At 36.9% G+C, this 23,120-nt stretch overlaps 1 protein-coding gene across 1 annotated transcript; it reads right to left on the bottom strand.

Moving 5' to 3' along the window:
* Positions 1–6,929: 6,929 nt before the first annotated feature.
* Positions 6,930–23,079, bottom strand: LOC127171710 (sodium/glucose cotransporter 1). Its single transcript, XM_051120518.1, has 15 exons — positions 22,858–23,079; positions 22,130–22,201; positions 21,267–21,371; positions 19,368–19,427; positions 18,771–18,875; positions 18,302–18,407; positions 14,403–14,483; positions 14,117–14,328; positions 10,050–10,185; positions 9,402–9,509; positions 9,158–9,308; positions 8,889–9,057; positions 8,394–8,609; positions 8,202–8,307; positions 6,930–8,012 (listed from the first exon to the last, which is right to left on the bottom strand). Exons 1-15 carry the CDS (start codon positions 22,990–22,992, stop codon positions 7,798–7,800), a joined length of 1,977 nt encoding a protein of 658 aa, XP_050976475.1. The 5' UTR covers positions 22,993–23,079; the 3' UTR covers positions 6,930–7,797.
* Positions 23,080–23,120: the final 41 nt, after the last annotated feature.

Here is a 23,120-nt window from a genome sequence, read left to right as displayed (position 1 = left end):
TAAATTGTTTTCTATTGGCAGTGAGCGCTCTCAGTCGCTCTCAACGCTTTCTCCACACTGCTTTCATTCCCATAATGCACCCTATGAGTGCTCAACTTTCATAGGTATGAATGAAAAACACTCGCTTCACTCCACTCGCTGTGTGCCAGTGGAAATGCTCAAGTGATGCCATAGAAGAACCATTCAGTCAAAGGTTCTTTAAAGAACCATCTCTTTCTTAACTTTTTGTAATCTGAAGAACCTTCTTTTCCACAATGAACCTTTTGTAAAACAGAAATGTTCTTCAGATGTTAAAGGTTCTTTATGGAACCATTTAGACAAAAAAGGTTCTTCTATGGCATCGTGAAGCACCTTTATTTTTAAGAGTGTAGGATCTACTCACTTTTGTTGCCAGCTGTTTTGACAATAATGGCTGTTACATTGTTTTTGTATGAGCTGAACTCAAAGATCTAAGACTTTTTCTATGTAAACAAAAGGCCTATTTCTCTCAAATATTGTTTACAAATCTGTCTAAATCTATGTTAGTGAACACTTCTGCTTGCCTAGATAATCCATCCACCTCACAGGTGTGGCATATCAAGATGCTGATTAGACAGCGTGATTATTGCACAGGTGTGCCTTAGGCTGGCCACAATAAAAGGCCACTCTAAAATGTGCTGTTTTACTGTATTGGGAGGAGGGGGGGGTCCAAAAACCAGTCAGTATCTGGTGTGACCACCATTTGCCTCACGCAGTGCAACACATCTCCTTTGCATAGAGTTGATCAGGTTGTTGATTGTGGCCTGTGGAATGTAGGTCCACTCCTCTTCAATGGCTGTGCGAAGTTGCTGGATATTGGCAGGAACTGGAACACGCTGTCGTATATGTCAATTCAGAGCATCCCAAACATGCTCAATGGGTGACATGTCCGGTGAGTATGCTGGCCATGCAAGAACTCGGATGTTTTCAGCCTCCAGGAATTGTGTACAGATCCTTGCAACATGTGGCCGTGCATTATTATGCTGCAACATGAGGTGATGGTCGTGGATGAATGGCACAACAATGGGCCTCAGTATCTCGTCACGGTATCTCTGTGCATTCAAAATGCCATCAATAAAATGCACCTGTGTTCGTTGTCCAAACATATGCCTGCCCATACCATAACCCCACTGCCACCATGGGCCACTCGATCCACAACGTTGACATCAGCAAACCGCTCACCCACACAACGCCATACATGCTGTCTGTTGTTTTGCTAATACCGCTTAAAATGAACCTGTGCCTGTCTGGGCCATTCAAAATCAAAGCGCGCCTTTTCATTTTATAATGCCGTCTTATTGCTCTTTTTGTAGGAGGTGTATTTTTAAAATGTTTTCCTGACAAATCCTGGCCTTCTGCTCCAAATTCTAAATTAATATAGCGATACCTAAAAAAAAAATGCAATAATAAGCCCGCAAAGCTGTTGTTGTTCCATCCTGACAGATGATAGCTGAGCGGAATCCCGGAAAAAAACGTGGAACTTTGACCAATGAGAGGACAGTTTACTCGTGCGTGACTTGTATTAACACATTTGGTCCATTTAGAAATTTGCTGTGTGAAAGCAAACCGCACTATGAGTAAAAAGCAACATTGTAATAATTTGAACTCATTTCAGAACAAAGCAATCGATCTACAGGTATGAAAGCACCCTTAGAGTGGCCTTTTATTGTGGCCAGTCTAAAGCACATTTGTGCAGTAATCATGCTGTCTAATCAGCATCTTGATATGCCACACCTGTCAGGTGGATGGATTATCTCGGCAAAGAAGAAGCTCACTTACACAGATTTAGACAGATTTGTGAACAATATTTGAGAGAAATAGGCCTTTTGTGTACATAGAAAAAGTCTTAGATCTTTGAGTTCAGCTCATGAAAAATGGGGGCAAAAACAAAAGTTCTGCGTTTATAATTTTGGTCAGTGTAGGTCAAGCCCCCCACTGGCTTTCCTACATATTTTTGCAAGATGGGATCCTACTTTGCTAGACTTGATAATGCAGGAAGGTTATTATATTTGGAACACAGATAGAGGACATAGCAAGTTTGGGGTCTCTAATTCAAACCCATTAGCACCAGCGACAGCTCAAATTTGCACTCATGTTTATGTTAATAACATTTAAACTGTGAAGTTGATTAGTCCAACCATTCTGGAATAGCACATAAACTAGTTTGACGAAAAGCACACCAAAATTAATGTGAGGCTATATCTCCACAATGCTTCAGTGTATTTAAACCAAACTTGGTGTGTATTATGACATCCATGATCTGAGGCTACCAGCACAGTTTTGGCACTGTGTCTCCTAGTCGTCAGGAAATGTATATTTTTGCTTAGAACTTATTAACCAATTATGCCATTATCAGCTGAAATTTATATTGATTTATGTTGAAAACCTACTTTTTTAAACTCCTCTTAGACTCTTGGTCCAATTTTTACCAAATTCGACCCAAATTATTTTCAGACCATATCAGCAAGAATGTATGGATTTTGGTTTTAGGATGAAATTTTGATGAAATGTTTTGATCCGCATTAAATGTTGACTACTATATATCAAACCAGAGGTGATGGCCATTACCATAGAATCAAAGTGACCATAACTTCCTCTAATGGTAACCTTCTATAATCATGTCGGTGTTTCTCATGTACACTTAGTTCTCCTTGCAACATTTTCTTAAGTACTCAAACCAAAGCAAACATCCCTCAAATGGTAATAGGAACTAACAATTGGAATTAACATTTATCAAGGTCTAGACGTGGAAAGTTTACACCTTTTGTTCACAGATATTAATTTGCATGAAAGACACTGGGAAATGGCACACCCTCTACAGTGAGCAAAATATCTCACAATTCTTATGATCTATGCTACCTTTTAGTTTACTTCTTTTAAGACTGAGACCATTGTAACAGATGTCTGTATGTTAATACTTGTTTGTATTGTCTGCATATCAGAAGATCAAAGTGTCTGAGGTTCTATAAGTCTCACATAACTATATTTCCTGTTCTTGTTCTTGTTTTTGTTCTTCTTCTTTTTGGGCATGGACCATTTCAATTTTTGAAGTAAAATACTTTATCATATCATGTTCTGAATCTTATAAGTCTTATAGAACCGCTTGCAGAAGAGTTGTGAAATTTGGCACACAGATAGAGAACAGTCTCTTCATTAACCACAGCAAATTTGGCATCTCTAACTTAAACTCTATTGTACCACTGACAGGCCAAACTTGCACTCATTTGTCTGCTAATAAACTGATTTAACAAATTGTGTTTTTTATTTTTTACAGTGCATTTCCTTCACTACTCAGGTGCACACACACACACACACACGTGCTGTGATGAGATCATAGGTGGCAATAATAATAAATACTTTTACATTTTTGATCATATCTCCATACCGGTAACCATAAAGGTTACAATCAAATTTTTTTTTTCCCTGATTCTCTTAGTAAAGCTGAACAAAATGTTTATCAAGGATTTTTATTTATTTATTTTGTCATACATAAAATAATTATACCTTTTGAGTTTTTATTGGACATTCTAGTATGAGTTAGTTTGAAAAAGTTATCCAGAAAATTCAAAATTATGAAAAATCTTGATCTGTTAGAGGGGGAAAAAATTGCTTTTGGACCTTACAGTTCAAAGGTTAAAATAATTTGTTACCCTGCTGCCTTAAAATTTTAAGTTGAGTCAACTAAAAATAAGTTTAGTCAACTTGAAATGTTAAGTTGTACTAAGTAACAGCTTAGATATTTGTGTTTGCTAAACTTAACAGATGGGTAAGTAACCCAACTGCCTTAAATTTTTAAGTTGATTCAACTCAAATATCTAAGTTGTCACTTAGTATAACTGAACATTTCATGTTGAAAAACCTTTTTTTGAGTTGACTGAAGTTAAAATTTGAAGACAGCCAGGTTACCAAAAATTTTAAGTTGACTCAACAAGTTGTTTTTTACAGTGTGGCTGGCCAGACATTTTTAGGACAGATAAGAAGAAGAAGAAGAAGAAGAAGAAGAAGAAGAAAGAAAGAAAGAAAGAAAGAAAGAAAGAAAGAAAGAAAGAAAGAAAGAAAGAAAGAAAGAAAGAAAAAGAAAGAAAGAAAAAAAAAAGAAGAAAGGGGTTCCGGCACCATCAGTCCTTTAAATATTTTCACATCATTTAATGAAACAGAACTGTGCTTTTTACTAAAGGTTTGTTACTAATCATTTCTGCTGGAAAATAATTGGAATTCCACTTCAAAATTGGAATTGTTATCAGTAATTTGATTTAAACATGTTGATGATTTAAATTATATTAAATGTTTTCTAAATGCATGTTTCTGATTTTATTGTGAATGATTTATACTTGGATATGTTTCATTTAAAAAAAAAAAAAAAATGTTTTGATCTCATAATTTTTTATGAAATTGTCAGAACTCAATCTTGTGTTAAAATAATGCCATACTGCTCTCTGGTGGCATATGCTAAATTTGTCCAGTCATTTCCTTCTCCTTCTGAGATCTGCCTCCAGCCAATCAACAACTGATAGATAGATACACCCTACATTTTTCTATAATCATCAAAATACATAATAATCTATTACAAATGAAATATTTGAATAAAACACAATTTTATGGGAAATTAAAGTATTTGTAGTTTTATGTATTCATTTAATTTATTTCTTTGTCCTCAGAGAAGAAATATATCTTTACAGAGGGTGCGTATACACTTTTATACACACAACTACACATTATATACAAACTTATCACAAAAACGTTCACAAAAAAAAAAAAAAAAAAAAAAAAAAAAAAAGAGAAATTCATAAACAAATACAAATACATAAACAAATAGTGAAAACACCATTGGTTTAGAAGAATTGTTGAATCAAGTTGTTGTTTTTGTTTTCTTTGTGCACAAAAAGTATTCTTGTAGCTTCATAACATTACGGTTAAACCACTGATGTCACATTGACTATTTTATGATGTCCTTACTTTCTGGGCCTGAAACATGTCAGTTCCGTTGCTGTCTAAGCAGGGTCAGAAAGCTCTTGGATTTCATCAAAAATATCTTAACTTGTGTTCTGAAAAACTTCCAAGTTTGGAACAACATGAAGGCGAGTAATTAATGACAGAATTTCATTTTTGGGTGAACCTGTTAAAAAAAAACAGCATATGCTGGTTAGGTAGATTTTGATGCTGGTTTTAGCTGGTTTATGCTGGTCCTTTGCAGGTTTATTCTGGTCCTTAGCTGGCCATGTGCTGGTCCAGGACCAGCTTAAACCAGCTAAGGACCAGCAAAGAGCCAGCATAAACCAGCAAAGGACCAGCTAAAACCAGCATCCCAGCATCAAAACCTACCTAACCAGCATATGCTGTTTTTTTTTTCAACAGAGTATTCCATTATTTCATGAGATCTTGGCGTCTTTCTTACATTGGGATGCAAAGTTTTTGTGATTGTTCTTCTGTCTCAGGCTGTCTTGTCGCTCTGGGCATTGCCCATCGCAGCAGATGCTCCTATTGCATGGGACAGGATGAAGGAAAGACTTCCCTGCCTGTGTCCAAGAAGGATGGATGGAAGTGTGGACGATGGGAAAGATGGAGGATGAGATGTCAAATGCGTCACAAAGAGTTGTTCTACTCTTCTTCTTGTCCAAGATGGGTTCTTTTTGTTCAGTGTTGGTCCTGGTTGTTCACTCACTCATGTGAGAGGATTGTTGCATCTTTGTTTTCCGCTTCACACAGTCTGTCCGTCCTCTTCTTACTGGGTATTCTCACTCGTATGCTATTTCTCTGCAGTATCTTTCATTGAGGGCATTTCTCTCAGTTCAAGAGCAAACACTTATACACATAAGTTCTGCCTCTGTTTCTGTAAGTATCTCGACTCTTCCTCCTCACAGACTCTCTTATCTCTCTCTACTGCAGTCCCTCTGCAGGCTGGATCACGTTTTCACAGAGAAAAAAAAATCCAGCCAATCAGAGTCCCCAACTCATCCCCCCTCCCTTTGCAAGCTCTCTTTCTCTCAGTCTCCTTCCATCCATCTCTTTGTTTTACTCTGACTTTCTGCCTCAAACAGCGTACAGATGCAAGCACACACATGTGTTTTGTATGGTTTGTCTTTGTATTCATTTTGGATCATTCTCACACTTTGAGCCCACGGGGGAAACATTATAAACAACCAGGTGACATGTTGAGAGATGCAATACAAAAACATGCAATATTTTTTGACACTGAAAAGATGGCAGTTAGCTTGTGGTATTTATTAAAATGGTCTGCAAAACAGCAGTAGTTTTTGTTGAATGCGAGTAGCATGGAGGATGCTGGGACGTGGGGATTGTGTTATATAACAGACTGAGATTTTCAGCTTTACACATGTCCTTGTGTTGTCCTACACATAATCCACAGTTCTGAGAGGGAAATTGCGTATTTATGTGCATACACAAACAAAATCAACAAGAATTTGTATTCCACAGGACATGTGAGTGCAAAACATGGCACATTTGTGTCATGCTAGGGTGTACTAGGTTGTTGCTAGGGTGTTCTGAATAAAAATAGTCCCACCCCGAAGTCTCTCTTGGGTTATTCAGTGTAAGTCTATGGGATTTTTTTCCTGCCTTTTTAGTGTCAACAAGGAGAAACTTGTGAATACTGTCATTTAAAAAGCCACACGTTTTGAGGTTTCATTCATATCTGATGAGTTCATGCTGAAGTGTGTAGTTTAAGGACACGTGTACGGTTTCTCCGAATAAAAACATTCTCTCATACAAGCTTTTTTTTGGCAGCAGTGTGTGTAGCAGCTCAAGCTAACCTTGCTCCCCCTGCAGCATGTCACATACTCATGCAGACCAGTGTTAAAGGCCATTCAGCTTTACACACACACACCATTCACAACATATTTCATATGCTTCTGCCTTCCTACAAGTGTGCATCTTAATAAACACATAAATACTAAAATTCATATATTTTTATTACAATAAACATTAAATTAATATATTACAGAGTACATGATATACTTGGGTATGTTTAATTTTTTTTTTTTTTATGTTTAATCTCATAATTTTTGATGAAATTGTCAAAACTCAATCTTGTGTTGAAATAATGTCATACTGCTCTCTGGTGGCATATGCTAAATTTCTCCAGTAATTTCCTTCTCATAAACCTGCTCCTTTCTTGAGATCTGCCTCCAGCCAATCAACAACTGATAGATAGATACACCCTACATTTTTCTATAATCATCTATAATCATTATAATACATAAGAAGAGATCTATTGCTACAACTGAAATATTTGAATAAAACACAATTTTATGGGAATTTAAAGTATTTGCAGTTTTATGTTTTCATTTCATTTCATTTCATTTCATTTCATTTTATTTCATTGCATTTATTTCTTTGTCCTCAGAGAGGAAATTTATCTTTACAGAGGGTGCATATATAACACAAAAAACAACTACACATTATATACAAACTTATCACGTGGCAAAAAATACCCATGTTATTAAATTAAATATGAGACATCTTTAAAATGGCACAGAAAAAGGCTTTGCACTGATTTGATCATAATGCATCAGAAGACTTTACTGGAAACATACAAAAAAAAAACAGACTAGAACTTCATATTATTAGCTGAAACTATTACTCTGTAATATGTTAAAGGTGTAAGCGAAGAACATGCAGTAAACATTGTCAAATGTACAGTAAAAACAGTCAGGCATGTGTTAAATTAGATACTGTAGCAGCTAAGAAAGATTTGACATGACTACTAGGACTCTAATATCCCATGACTCATATAACAGTTAGCTGATACTGATTTGATCTTTAGGCAAAGAAACCATGGAAGAAGACACAGACGGCGACGAGGATAATAGCGTTAGCGTTGACCACGTTTCTCCATAGAGGTTTCTCAGTGGTGTCCGTGAGCTTCATCTTCAACTCCGCCTCCTGTTCTTTAGTCAGTTTTGGTGCATCGCCTTGATCAAAGCCGCAGAACCAGTTGTAGGCCTTCTTCCAACAGCTTGGTTTCTTACGTACCTCTGTGGGGTCAAGAGACAAATGGAAAAGGTTGTTGTGCGCAACAGGATTTACAAAAGTAAAGCATGTGCCTGAATCAAACCTAGTCTCAGCATTAGACAGCACACTCACTGAGCCATGTGATGTATATTTTACACAAAAATGGCAAGTGCTATCTGATGGTGCATATTTGGTGAATCGTGCAGATGTACCTTCTTTTTCCAAACTGTCTGAATCCTGATCATCAGACCAGTCCTCTGCTTCCAGATCAATCCTTTCCTCAGTGCTGTTCCTCAAACTCCAGCAAAGCCTGTGCAGCTGTGAAACATATGACGTCACATATGTAAAAATAATATAAATCAAATTATTTAGAACTTTATAGTTTAGTTGTAAGAAGAGCTTACATGTTTGTCTTCAATGGGTTTGGTCATGTAGGAGATGACCAGTATCACTGAACAGGTCAGGCCAAAGACGATCAGGGCGAAATAGAGGTAGTGTATGCCACAGATGATTGTAGGACAGTCACTGGGATGCATGCAGCTGCCTGTGCCATAGGCAAACTCTGTTATCATACGCGCCAGACCCACCAAAAGACCAATACACAACCCAAAAAAAGCACCCTGTGAGGAAACATAAAAAAAAAAAGTCAGACATCGGTCTGATGACAAACTTTGATGTTGACTTGACAAAGCCAACTTCTGTGTTGTGGTTTTTAAACTTTGGTAACTTTGCCCACACAAAAGATGATAATGAGGCATCTATGCATCTATAGTTTTTCTAGCATGTTTTAGCAAAATATCAAGCCAACATCATAATCTACAGCCAATTCAATTGTTGACAAAAGTTTAAAATATAAAAATGGAAACAAAATGACTACAATAACATATGATTTTACTCACAGGTTCATTGACTCGCTTGCAGAAGATGGCAAGGATAAAGACAGCAGAAATTGGCGGAGCCAGATAACTGGTGATGGACTGAGTGTATTCGAAGAGCTGCCCGCTCTGAGCCGACTGAACGATGGGGATCCATGCAATACTCACGCCGATCAGAAGCAGCATGAACAACCTACATGCATAAACACAGGCATCTCAGAGCCTATTCACCTCAGTTTCTATTCATAAGGTAAATCAATATCCAACACAAACAAACAGACGTGCATACACACCTCCCTGCAATCATGAGCTCCTTTTCCTTGGCTTTGGGGCGGATCTTGGTGTAGATGTCTATAGTGAAGAGTGTGCTGGCACTGTTAAAGATGGAAGTGAGTGAACTCATCAGAGAGGCCAGCATGACGGACAACATCAAGCCTCTGAGACCTTTGTAAACACACACAGCAGTTTAGAGATATATCACCAAACAGATCTATCAAAGCAACCTATTAGAGATCTAAGAGACAGGATATTCTTTACCGTTTGGCATCAGATCCACCACTAGTTTAGGATAAGCAATATTACTACAGCCCACACTCGTTCCACAGTAGTAGTCACACTCTGCTGGATCCACACATGCAATCTCATCTGACACAAACAAGAGGATAAACACAAACATTACTTTCACTAACAGTCCTTGACTATTCATTGACCTCATATACACAAGTGTTACAAAACTGGTGCACATTACATTCAGATTGTCAGAATTTAAGTATAATGGATAATGAAAACTGCAAGACCAAGAAAGAGAAGAGATAATGCCTGTACTTCAGTTTTACTGCAATTAACTTTAAGAAAGTTGGCAGAGAACTTTTTTTTCGTGAAGACGGTAAGACAGGCAGGTGCAAGAATGGAGTCAGGTTTTGTAGATACATCAAGCATTCGATGTGTCATCATCGAAACTTTAGAAATTTCTTAAGAATTGGGGTTATAGCAGCTATTTTAAAAGATGATGGAACAATGCCGGAACTAGGTGTGAATAATGCAGGTTATGAGAGCAAAAAGAAAAGGCTTTAACCGAATGAGTTGGTATGGGATCAAGTAAACATGGAAGAATATATTTGTAAATGAAATTGGAAAGTTTGATACAAGCTAGTTTTCACCCATAATAGTGCCATTCTTTCTCACCTGTGTACAGCACTCTGCTGATCATGCCTGGGAAAACCATGAGGAACATGGGCAGGAGTTTGAGGTAACCACACAGGATGCAGCCCGCTTTCACATGAGACAGGTTCTTGGCAGACAGACAGCGCTGCACAATCACCTAAAACAAGATGGAGAGTTTAGTAAGATAAGTGTAGTGAGTTGTTTTATTGTTCAACAGTCAAAACTTTGTACATCACCACAGTATTCAGTATTCACCTTTCCAGTCAATTACATTTTCAGCCACTAGTCACCATCAATAGAACAAAATAAGGCAAGGGCTGATTAAACAGTTTGTAAAGCAGTCCTGCTCATTTACAATATTCATAAGTGGACTAAAGAACATTCCCAAATCTCTCTCAGACCGATCATCCTCATGTTTTTGCGGCAGCTCCTGTTTTCTAAATTATTAATTTGATTCCACATAACACTCGCCAACAAAGACGAGCTTCGAGGTGACATCTTCCATGTTGGAGATGCTGCCCTCTGCTTCATCCAGTATTCTTGGATTGCAATAACTGAGATTTTTTGAGGTCAGTAATGACCTCTTCGATTGATGACATATCCTTCACTACCCCTTGTAAGGTAGAGTTAATTTTACTAATTTTAGATAATAAGTTTTCCATCTTTGCATCGTTTTCTTTCAGCTGGGGTGATGGTGACTTGTGTGGTGGCAGAGTCTGTCTCAGTGACATGCTATCTAGGGCACCTTTTTATTCCACAAGCAATTAACCTTACCAGGGATGCTAGTTCTAATAAAAATGTGGGGTGAATATGCTCAAATAATTGAAAATATTTGTTGGGCTTACAGAGCTACACAACTATTTTGCCATCTTCCTCAGTGGTCCACATTACTCTTTAAAATAGCAATTTCTCTAAAAGAGCAGTCACAGTCAGATTGTGTATTGTACATCATGCCTTTCTGTCCATGTCCTTCTGGTTGCAGTTTGTATATCTTGGTATATGCCTATGAGACCGATTCAGCACTGGCTTCATGCCCAAGTCCCAAGATGGGCATTGAGGACCTTTTGTTTCTACTGGCAGGAGTGCCCTTAGAACAAGTGTCCAGATGCATCACTGTAGCAACAGATGCTTTCAAGTCAGGCTGGGTCACTATGTGCAATGGCAGTGCAGCTTTGAAAAGGTCTTCATCTTAACTGGCTTATCATTTGCCTAGAGTTTCCTGTTCTTTGAGCTTTGAGGAGGTTTTGACCATTGATTCAAGGCAAGCATGTTTTAGTCCAAATGGACAGCATAGCACCAGTAGCTTATATAAACCACCAGGGCAGTATCCGCTGCTGTTGCATGTCACAACTCGCCCGCCACCTCTTTTCTTGGAGCTAGTAGAGACTCAAGTCTCTCCAGGCCATTTACATTCTGGGTGACCTCAGTCATGCAGCAGAAACACTCTTGCAACATATAATGTTCCAGGATAAGTGGGAACTTCATACTCCTGTGAGTCTCCTCACAAAGAAACTGTGCAAAGTCAGGGAGGTTGTAGAACAGGTCCTAATGTCTGTGTTATGTTATCCCAACAAAACCTGGTTCTCTGAGCTCATGTTTACAGCATCAGCTCCTCCCTGGCAGATTCCCCTGAGGAGGGCCCTCCTTTCTCAGGGGCAGGCCACAATTTGGCACCCGCACACAGACCTCTGGAACTTCCATGTCTGGTCCCTGGATGGGACAAGGAGGAATTCAGAGGCCTTTCACCTGCAGTGGTGAATACTATTACTTAGGCTTGGGCCCCCTTCTATGAGGTAGCTATACAACCTGAAATGGTGCATTTGCATAAGGTGGTGTTCTCCCCAGCGGAGGACCCACAGAGATGTTGTATTCTGTCAGTGCTATCCTTCCTCCAAAAGAGCCTGGACAGGCACCTATCTGCATCTACACTCAAGGATCTGCAAGCCCTCTCCATCAATAAACTGTGCCTAGATTTTGGGCTGGCAGACTCTCATATTGTCCTGAAACCCTGGCATGGACATGTGGACATGTGCCCTTAGAACAAGTGTCCAGATGCATCACTGTAGCAACAGATGCTTTCAAGTCAGGCTGGGTCACTATGTGCAATGGCAGTGCAGCTTTGAACAGGTCTTCATCTTAACTGGCTTATCATTTGCCTAGAGTTTCCTGTGCTTTGAGCTTTGAGGAGGTTTTGACCATTGATTCAAGGCAAGCATGTGTTAGTCCAAATGGACAGCATAGCACCAGTAGCTTATATAAACCACCAGGGCAGTATCCGCTGCTGTTGCATGTCACAACTCGCCCGCCACCTCTTTTCTTGGAGCTAGTAGAGACTCAAGTCTCTCCAGGCCATTTACATTCTGGGTGACTTCAGTCATGCAGCAGAAACACTCTTGCAACATATAATGTTCCAGGATAAGTGGGAACTTCATACTCCTGTGAGTCTCCTCACAAAGAAACTGTGCAAAGTCAGGGAGGTTGTAGAACAGGTCCTAATGTCTGTGTTATGTTATCCCAACAAAACCTGGTTCTCTGAGCTCATGTTTACAGCATCAGCTCCTCCCTGGCAGATTCCCCTGAGGAGAGCCCTCCTTTCTCAGGGGCAGGCCACAATTTGGCACCCGCACCCAGACCTCTGGAACTTCCATGTCTGGTCCCTGGATGGGACAAGGAGGAATTCAGAGGCCTTTCACCTGCAGTGTTGAATACTATTACTTAGGCTTGGGCCCCCTTCTATGAGGTAGCTATACAACCTGAAATGGCGCATTTGCATAAGGTGGTGTTCTCCCCAGCGGAGGACCCACAGAGATGTTGTATTCTGTCAGTGCTATCCTTCCTCCAAAAGAGCCTGGACAGGCACCTATCTGCATCTACACTCAAGGATCTGCAAGCCCTCTCCATCAATAAACTGTGCCTAGATTTTGGGCTGGCAGACTCTCATATTGTCCTGAAACCCTGGCATGGACATGTGGCCAAACTTCTCACTACTCCCTTTAGGGACCAAGGGGTGACTCGGTAAGCTATCACTCCTGACGGGGGAAACACAGACCTGTCTCTTGTGCCCAGTGCATGCCTTGCGCATCTATTGTGAGCATACACTGAGTTTCAGATTGTCTAAACAGCTCTTTGTCTTCTTTATGAGTGCTGTCTCCAAACAGAGAATCTTCCACTGCTTTGTAGATGCAATTCTCATGGCTTATGAGGCCAGGGGCTTCCCATGCCCCTTGGAATTGAGAGCAAACTCAACCAGGGTCCTTGCTGCTTCATCATACTCTGCTTCATACTGCAAGAACAAAATTTACGTCTTCTTTCTTTGCGTATACATTTGGACAGTGTTATGCTAATTTTTGACTGACTGAAAGGGGACGTCTCAGTTACGTATGGTAACCCTCATTCCCTGATGGAGGTAATGAAGATGTTGTGTCCCTTGTGCCACAACTCTAAACTGCCTCGGAGTGGGTTGAGACCCTTTCTCAACTCCACAGAACAAAATAAGTAGGCAAAAACTAGGGCAACCAAACATGGGAGTCTGAAACAGATAAGCTTATGGGCTATGAGTTCTGCTAATGAGCTGTTGAACTTGTGTATCTTATCTTATTCAGTGGGTATTAATCTGGGGTCTAACTAAAAGCATGTCTGTTTAAGACCAGACTCACTCTGACTAAAACAAGAAGCACAATGTTCAACCTGAGAAGTTCAAGATAAAAGTGCAGTTTGTGGTCCTAAAGTGGACACATAGGAGATTTGTCGATGTCTATGTATGTGAATGTCTGTTTCTTAGCAGGTGTTGGACATGTAGACCTCTTAATTTAGCCATGTGTTTTATGCGCAAAATATAATTATAAAGCAATATGGGAAAGTAGTCACAACCTACCAAGCTAACAGGGAATGTTCTCAGAACCTGGCTAATATGATATGAATAAACTTTCTTCCAGTCTGCTATGCGTTTTTTCTTTCCTTCTTCTTTTTTTTTTTTTTTTTTGGGTATGGACCAACACAGTAGGGCTTGAAGTTGAACTAAGCTTATAGTCCTTGGTTCAATCACCCTATGACCCTTTAGTCAGTAGATCAGATAAATGGATCAGTACCTGGTCAGCACACCAGTACCAGATGGCCTGGATTGTAAGACCAAAGATCATTCCAGGCCAGGGCAGATCGCCAGTGATGGGGTCTCTGAAGAGGTGGAAGGCATCTGAGCGAGGAGTGTAGCACTCTTCACTGATGTTCACACCCACCATTGACGGGATCGCAGTCATGTATCTGTCTTGGAGTTTCTCATAGCCTCCCACCTCACTGAACGCTGCACGAAAATGGTTGATGTTAAACCAAGTAGGCACAAAAAAAGTGAATCACAAAAAAATTGAACAGACATACCAAAACCCATAAGAATGAATGATCCCACAACCATGATGAAGGTCTGCAGGGTGTCGGTGTAGATGACTGCAGCTAGACCACCTGTAAAAGAAACCGTGAAGGTTGTCAATAAAATTCAAATGAGTAAATGAAAAGGAAGGGGAAATTAAGTTATGAAATTAGAAATTAAGAAATTAAGAAATTAAGAAATTAAGAAATGTACTCTTGGCATTTTTTTTTTTTTTTTCATTAAAAAAAAAAAAAAAATAGAACATTGTCAAGAAAGTTTTTAAATTTAATGATCTTTAAAACGTCATTTGGGGTCACCATCAAGTAAAAAGTAATAACATTTTCCTTTAATAAATGTGAGTGTAAACATTTTAATCATTATTTTGATTTGACTAACATACTAAATCACATGTAAAGTACTCATAATTTACTGTAGTGAGATATTTGAAATTTTCAAATTCGATTTTTCAAATGTTTTAAGTTGCAGCTTCAAACCTCAACCTTCACAGGACAGTAATGAGGGTCAGCAGGGGATATGATTATCCTCTATGATATCATTTTCAGTTTTTTTGTTTTTTGTTTTTTCTTGCACATTTTAACATGTTGGTCACACCACATGACTTTGGATCGGCTGACAAATGTTTTGTAAATATTTATAAGAAGAACTGAATTCTTCAAGAATTAAATTTGTTTTCTCTACTACAAAAAATAAATAAATAAATAAATAAATAAATAAAATAAAAAATATATATATTGAAAGTTGTCCAAATGAAGTTCTTAGCAATGCATATTACTATGCATATTAGCAATGCATATTAGTTTTGACACATTTACAGTAAGAAATTTACAAAATATCTTCATGTAACATGATCTTAATATCCTAATGCTTTTTGACATAAAAGAAAATTTGATCATTTTGACCCATAAAATGTATTTGGCTATAAATATACCCATGCTACTTAAGACTGGTTTTGTGGTCCAGGGTCACATATGCTCTCTATATGAATCTCTATATGAATTTTAATTCAGGAATTGTCCGTAAGGCAATGTTGTATTAATATTATCTGAGCCTCTAAAGTCCTACACAGTAAAAATAGATGGGTTATTTCTTTAACCCAATAGATGGGTTACACATATTGGGTCACTGTGTTGGGTTATTTTCTAAACCGTTGGGTTATTTTTTTGAACATCGTTGGGTTGTTTTTAATAATAACCCAGCGTTGGGTTTAATTGGTTCCCGCGGCGACAGTTCAAATTTTAACGGTCGACAGTGACTGACGACAGAAGAAGCTGCTGCTGCATCAGTATGAGGTGAGTAACAGGGTTTTAATAACTCTTATAATATTATACTTATACGAAGAACGTGAAATGCACTTCAAAATTGAACTTTTGTTGTTGTATGTTTGTTTTTTTAACGAAGTTGTAGTTTCCTTTAGTCAGTGTATTGTAACGTTACTGCGGAGAATGAGCTCCATTGTAAACGAATAACTTCACGTTAACTTAACTGTCCCAGTTAGGTCGCTAGCAGTAATAAATTAAATAAATATTAGCAGAAAGTTGTAAAACTGTTTAGAGATGTATTACAGTAACCTAAAGTTAATAATTTATGGTGGAATGTATATAGGACTACTTATGTTACTGAAATCACCGTCTACCTTTACTACAGTTTTAGTATTATTTTACAGCTGATGAAGGGTTCTAGACATACAGTTTCTGACTACAGTTTGTTTGGTCGCATTAATGGTTATCACATTTAACTTTATATGGGAAATGGCTAATGTTAAATGAGACATTGTTGATTTAAACCGTGCCGCACGAACCTTTCAACTTCGGTCCAGTATGTAAGGTTAGGCTCAGCGGCCGCTCAGAGAGATGCGCTCAAATTCAGTTAATTCTCTGTTTAGAAAAGTCTAAAAATAATCACATTTCCCAAAAGAAAGACGTGATGGGAGAAACGAAGCTTTTCAAAGTTTCGAATCAATTAAACGAATAGCTTAATTCGCAAAATGATTCACTGCTTCCAATCGTTCGTGACACAACGGCGACGCCTGCTGGTCAAAACAGGGCAAGCGTCAGTTGTTTGGAAAGCGAGCACTAATTGGAATAACACTAAATGTGTTTTTATGGTTTATTTATATTGAATATTGTTATGCATATATTAGAATCGCCTCTAATTACAGCCATTTCTCTTATAAAGCTATGACAGATTTGCATGTTTTTTTTAAATGTGTACTAAATGTGTTTATACTTATTTTTAGACATTGGGTTCTTCAGTGAAGGAAAAACTACAACAGTGGAATCTCATACATTAAACATCCACATGCCAATTAACTGAAATATTTCAAGGTAAGTAAACTATTTATATTAGTGATCCATATACATTACCAGTCAAAAGTTTGTGGACAGCAAGATTTTTAATGTTTTTAACGAATTCCCTTCTGTCTAAGCCTGCATTTATTTCATCCAAAATACAGCATTTAAAATAACCGCTTTCTATTTGAATATATTTAAAATGTAAATGTCCAGTCTTTTCAAAGCTTTTAAAATAGAAAGCAGTTATTTAAAATAGTAAAAATATTTCACAATATTACTGCTTTTACTGTATTTTGGATCAAATAAATACAGGCTTAGTGAGTAGAAAAGAATTCTTTAAAAAACTTTAAAAATCTTACTGTTCAAAAACTTCTAATTAGTAATGTAGGTTTTGTTTGTTAGTAATGTAGTAATGTTTGTTTTATTTGTGCACATTTGTGTATGTGTTGATATAAATAAATATGAATTGATACACATTTATGACCCTGGACAACAAAACCGGTCATAAGTATCATGGGTACATTTGTAGAAATAGCCAAAATTGCATTGTATGGGTCAAGATTATCAAATTTTCTTTCATGCCAAAAATCATTAGAATATTAAGTAAAGATCATGTTCCATGGAGATATTTTGTAAATCTCCTACCATAAGTATATTGAAACTGAATTTCTTATTAGTAATATGTATTGCTAATAACTTCATCTGGACAACTTTAAAGGCAATTTTCTCAATATTTAGATTTTTTTGTACCCTCAAATTCCAGATTTTCAAATAGTTGTTCTATCCTATCAAACCACATATTAATAGAAAGCTTATTTATTGAGCTTTCAGATGATGTTTATATTTAAATACAAAAAACTTGACCCTTATGACAGGTTTTGTGGACCAGAATCACATTTGTTGGTTTTGAATTCAGTGTACATCTTGAAAATATGTCAGTTGTGTGTGCATATTTGTGTTTTGAATGTATTATATTTTCACATTCTTGTACACTTATTTTGTACACATTTGCAGTATGACTGTTTTACATTTAAAAATATATTTGTAAAAAAAAAAATATTTGCATATTTAAATAAAATATTTATTTGAAAACAAAGTAGTGTTATAGTGTATTTTTATAAAAAATAAATAAATAAATAAAAACTGATATAAATGAATCTAGATAATTAACTCAACTGTTGGGTTACTTTTAACCCAACTGGATTTTAACCCAATTCATTGGGTTAAAATAACCCATAGATGGGAAGGTGCTATACCAACCCATAGTTGGGTTACTAGTTGGGTTATTTTTAACCCAACATTTTTTAGTGAGTAACAACTGCAGTTGATCAGTTACAGAAGCATACAAAAACACTCTCAGCCACAGTTCATGTAAACATTTACAGCTGGTAGGATGATTTTAGATTTCTAACAGTTTATTATTGGGCTGGTTCGTTCCTGAGATAAATCTATTACACAACAGAGTATGGGCATGACAAGTGAAAGTGGCAGTGCATTATGTATTTATGTATAAAGGGAAAGTGGACCACTGATGTAGAATATGTAACTACACAATGCAATGTGTCAGTTTAAAGTATGCAGTATTTCAGTCAACAGACCTGTTACTGTGTAAAGAGCCGTAATGAGCAGCAGAATAACCACAGCCAGGTAAATGTTTAGTCCCAGAGCCTGGTTGATAAAAATGGCTCCTGCATACATGTCCGCCTGAGAGAGCAAAAAAAAGGAGACATGGTGTTTGAACTATCCATTTCAAAACAAAGTCCTGATATTTGAAATCTAAACCCACTTTAGTCTTTACTTAATAAGGTTTTCATTTTTTTTTTCTTCACAGCGATATCAGGGCAGTTGTATTGGCTTGACATTATACTCATGTTTAAAAAATATTAAAAATTAATTTTAATTCAGAATAAATTTTTAAAAAGCTGCATTTGATAGATGAATAGCATAGATGATCATAGATTATCAAAATGCTGGTTAATATTTTTTCAGTTAAGCGTCCCAACAGTACTGCATGTCAACAACCTCTCAAATTATTATGATATTACTATTTGGAGATTTTGAACTCACAGAGATTTTGGTGAAAATGTAAAGAAACACGGAGAGCACAGAGAGGTAAATACGGATACGCTGCCCACCAAAACGTTTCTTCAGGTACTCTGGCATGGTCACAACCTGCAGATAAAGACAATAAAGGATCATAAAGATGACAGCGCAGAGATAAAGCGGCCGACACAATTACACTGTAAAAAACAATTTGTTGAGTCAACTTAAAATAATTTGTAACCTGGCTGCCTTAAAATTTTAAGTTCAGTCAACTCAAAAAAAGTTTATTCAACTTGAAATGTTAAATTATACTAAGTGACAACTTAGATATTTGAGTTGAATCAACTTAAAAGTTTCAGGCAGCTGGGTTACTTACCCATCTGTTAAGTTTAGCAGACACAAATATCTAAGTTGTTACTTGGTGCAACTTAACATTTCAAGTTGACTAAACTTATTTTAGTTGACTGAAGTTAAAATTTTAAGGCAGCAGGGTAACAAATTATTTAAAGCTGACTCAGCAAACTGTGTTTTTTATTTTTTACAGTGTATGTTGTGCAAGTTGGCAATATTTGAAAAGTTTGTTCTGCCAAGCTGATTGGAGAGGAAGAAATGTAATCATACCCCAGCCTTTATGTAGATGGGCACGAACAGCCATCCCAGAATGATCACAAGAACAAGAGCCTGAGGAAACAAATGAAAGAGACAATCAGTTGTTTTCAATCATGATGTTTTCTAGACATATTCTCATCAGTGTGGTTACTGTTACTGTTAGCTAAATCTAAAACGACGAAAAGTTACTTGAAATGAAACTGGAATAAAATCAAATTTAAGATGAAAAATGTAAACTTAAGAAATAGGAAATTAGAAATGTTGCCTTTGGCAACTAACCAAAAATAAGTTGTTGAAGTGCTTAATAAAGTGCCAAATGAAAAAAAAAAGCTAATTAAAAACATTTAAAAATAAATTAAAATCACTAAAATTATGAAAAATAAAACATAAGATATTATTGTTATTACTAAATAACACTGATGTCACAGAACTTGTGGTTAACATGGTTTTGTTATAGTAAAGTGTAGTAACCTTGTTTTTTGGCATATTAATTACCATTTGTAAAACCACAGTTTTTTTTTTTTTTTTTTTTTTTTGGCCTTCTTCCTGCTTTTTTTTAACAGACAGTAGAGATTGACAGGAAAGCATATGAGGTGAAGAGCTGGGAACGGGATTGACAAAGGACCACGAGTCAGGACTCAAACTTGGGTCACAGAAGTGCCGTTGCACTATATGTCAGTGCGCTAACTGCTAGGCTATTAACACAGACTTAAAACCACATTTTTACTACAAATACCATGGTTAAAATATGGTTAGAATACCAAAACCATAGTTCATTTGTAGTTACCATGGTTTAAGTATAGTAACCATGTTTTTTTGGTCTTATTTGTAGTAAACCGTGCACTTCCTGATTTTGCTGAGTTAGATGTGTTCCTGGGTCAACATATTTTAATCCAAAAATTTAATCTTGACCACATCCCTACACCTAAACCTAACCTTACCCATGAGTAATCCCTAAAATCAGAGGAAATGATAGATGAATGACACTAATGTACAAGCACCAAACACTGATTGTAAGCCTAAACTTTACAAAAAATATAAACCTATTTTTTTTCAAATCTGATTGGTTAATCACAATGTTGTTCCAGGGTCAACAAAGATGTTGATCCCAGAACATGTCATACTTGGTAAAATCAGGTTCTGCGTGAATGCGTAAAACCGTAGTTAATTTTTGTAAGGGCTGTCACTTTGGTCTGGTTTATTCTTGGTTACATGACAGAGCCTTGACACACGTTTTCTTGTCTTTGTGTAAGCATGCGCTTCAGTTCGCCATAGGCCATGTGCTTTTGTATCTATGTGAGCATGCATGTGTTTATTTCCTCAGTGTACGCTTTTGTCTCGTGTCTTCGTTAATCGTGTTGTTGTGTTTGGTGTAGCACGTGGCTCAGTTCTCATCTGCCGCATGTTCTCGTTATGTTTTGTCAGAGCACATGGATTTGTTTTTGTTTCTATGTGCCATGTGCTCCCCCCGGCCATCTTGTGATCTGATTTTTACTTTAGTTGTTCCACCTGTCCCCCCCTTGCTTCCCTATTTAAGCTCCTGAGTTTTTGTCTGTCCTGTGCTAGTTCGTAGGCATACATGCCCTCATGTTTGGCCTGTTACTGAGTTTCTCCCCATGGAGAAACTCAGTAACAGGCCTGAGTTTCTTCCCCATAAAAGATTTCATTCAAGCTCAAGCGCAGAACGTTTGCAGAACTTTATTAATTGATCAACGTTTGCAGAACTTTATTAATTGATCAACTTTTTTAGCTACAATGCTTTAAAATCCAAAGTGCCTACTTACAGAATATTATTTGTCTTTTTTAATGGTCGATAAGCATATATAGTAGGCTAAAACATAAAATCTTGTCACATACCACAATTATTAGATTTTAAATAATTATAAAAATGTAATTGTTTTTTTGACATACATTCCACTCAAATCCTCCGATAGCAATACCAGCAGCTGCTCCAGTTCCTGCTATTCCCACAAAATGAACACTTCCGATGTTACTTGCAAAGAGAGAGGCTCCAATCTAAGAAACAAAAATCATATTAAAGCAAATATTAATATGCGCTTCATGTTATATTTACTAAAATACTATCTGTATATTTTCATATGATGGATTAAAACTGAACAAAAACATACGTGATCTGCTACATTTTTGAATGTCAGAAAGGTTCCAAAAAATTTAAGACTTTAGCATTGGATTGTGTGGAACTGCATTGCTTCAGACTATATTAAATCTGTCTGCTTGACTATATCTGATACAATCATCATAATGATAAGCTACAAAAACCGCGCAGTAATGATTGGAACAATGAACTTCGTAATAAAAAATAAAAAAACGTTAAAAAAATTGATAAAATGTGATAACTTTAGTATTGACCAGGGCATCGCCCTGACATCGCCATAAAAACGACATGAGCAAAGCATATCAGTACTTTCAGCTGTAATGAAATGTGAATCGCATCTGCCATCAGTGCATTATGGCCCCATAAAAGATTTCATTCACATGATATTGTGATATCAAGGTTCTGAAATGGAGGGGCAGTTAGGGTCCTTATCATGCCATATCTGTGATAATGTGAAATCACTGGTCATGCTATTGATACATAATTAGTTCCCATACTATAGAAATTCGCCACATTTAGCATCACAATACATCACTAATGATGTAGAAAATGATCAAGCAATATCATTTTGTCAATGCCAGCCACATTTTGAGTGCAAAACAAATTGCATTTAAGCTTTAAAGCACAGTCATCCTTCATCTTGGTCTCATTTACTTACCGGCCACCACACCATACTTCTGCCAGCCAGGAAAAAGCCCCCTACTGTGGCTCGATTGGTCCGTACCATTGCCTTTAAAAAGATCGAGCCATTCAGTTCAGCACATATACAGTTCCAGATACTTAAATATTAGACAAAATCATATGTGACTTTATAACATGTCATCCCTGTAAGATCAGACACACTTCATAATAACTCATCACATTTGTGGACCTAAAGGTTGATGGATTAGTGTTCAATGTTTTTGTCTGTTGTTTGATGAAATATGTTTACATTTTCTCAAGAGGCTTTAAAATTATATGGATTTCAGATGTGCAAATACAGCTAGAAAAATATGGTGTTATCAAGAAATCCCAGAAATGTCAATTCCAGCAATTAAACTAATTTGTAAATAATTTAGTAAAATAATTTCTAAAAATGTATAACCAATTTCTAAAAAAAAAATATTTTTAGTTTTAAACAGATGGAAGTATTATTAATAGTTATTTTCAATTAGTGAAACATCATTGGAACAATTTTTTACACACACACACAAAACTTGCAAAAAAATGCATTACATTTTATGTTTTTCTACAGGATTTTAGCATTTTTTAAATAAAACAACTTTCTGCAAAATCAGTCATAATCCTCATTCTGTCTTCAGACTTATCTCATACAGCCATTGCACATTTATATGTTGACACAAGGTTAAGACCTTTACAGGTGGATAGAAACTACTGATCACTTACCCATATTCCTACAGCCAGAACCACCAGAAAATATATAACAATCACTGAGATGTCCGCTGGATTGTTAATATATATGGTGACGTTTTTCCTGTTATCATTACGAACCCAAGAGAATCCAAAATAATCTTCAGCCATTTTAATTGTTTTTGAAGGGGGCTGGTGGACCAGCACACTGCATCCCTTTCTGAAACAACAGTGAAGATACCTTGATCAGATGCTCACCTGCAGGTGTGTGATCATATGTGCATGTGCAAGCGTTTACT

The sequence above is a fragment of the Labeo rohita genome, chromosome 10 (genome assembly GCF_022985175.1).
Source record: "Labeo rohita strain BAU-BD-2019 chromosome 10, IGBB_LRoh.1.0, whole genome shotgun sequence".
In the NCBI taxonomy this organism is placed as follows: domain Eukaryota; kingdom Metazoa; phylum Chordata; class Actinopteri; order Cypriniformes; family Cyprinidae; genus Labeo; species Labeo rohita.
The sequence above is the reverse complement of the archived record's forward strand: the minus strand, read 5'-3'. Positions and strand labels throughout refer to the sequence as shown.

What these genes read in the sequence shown, in the direction of transcription:
- LOC127171710 (XM_051120518.1), bottom strand. Translation starts at nt 22,992, where the DNA reads ATGGCTGAAGATTATTTTGGATTCTCTTGGGTTCGTAATGATAACAGG. An exon ending in GAAGTATGGTGTGGTGGCCG is followed by an intron (nt 21,372 to 22,129) that starts GTAAGTAAATGA and finishes TTTGTTTCTTAG; the next exon opens with ATTGGAGCCTCTCTCTTTGC. An exon ending in CCATCTACATAAAGGCTGGG is followed by an intron (nt 18,876 to 19,367) that starts GTATGATTACAT and finishes CTTTATCTGCAG; the next exon opens with GTTGTGACCATGCCAGAGTA.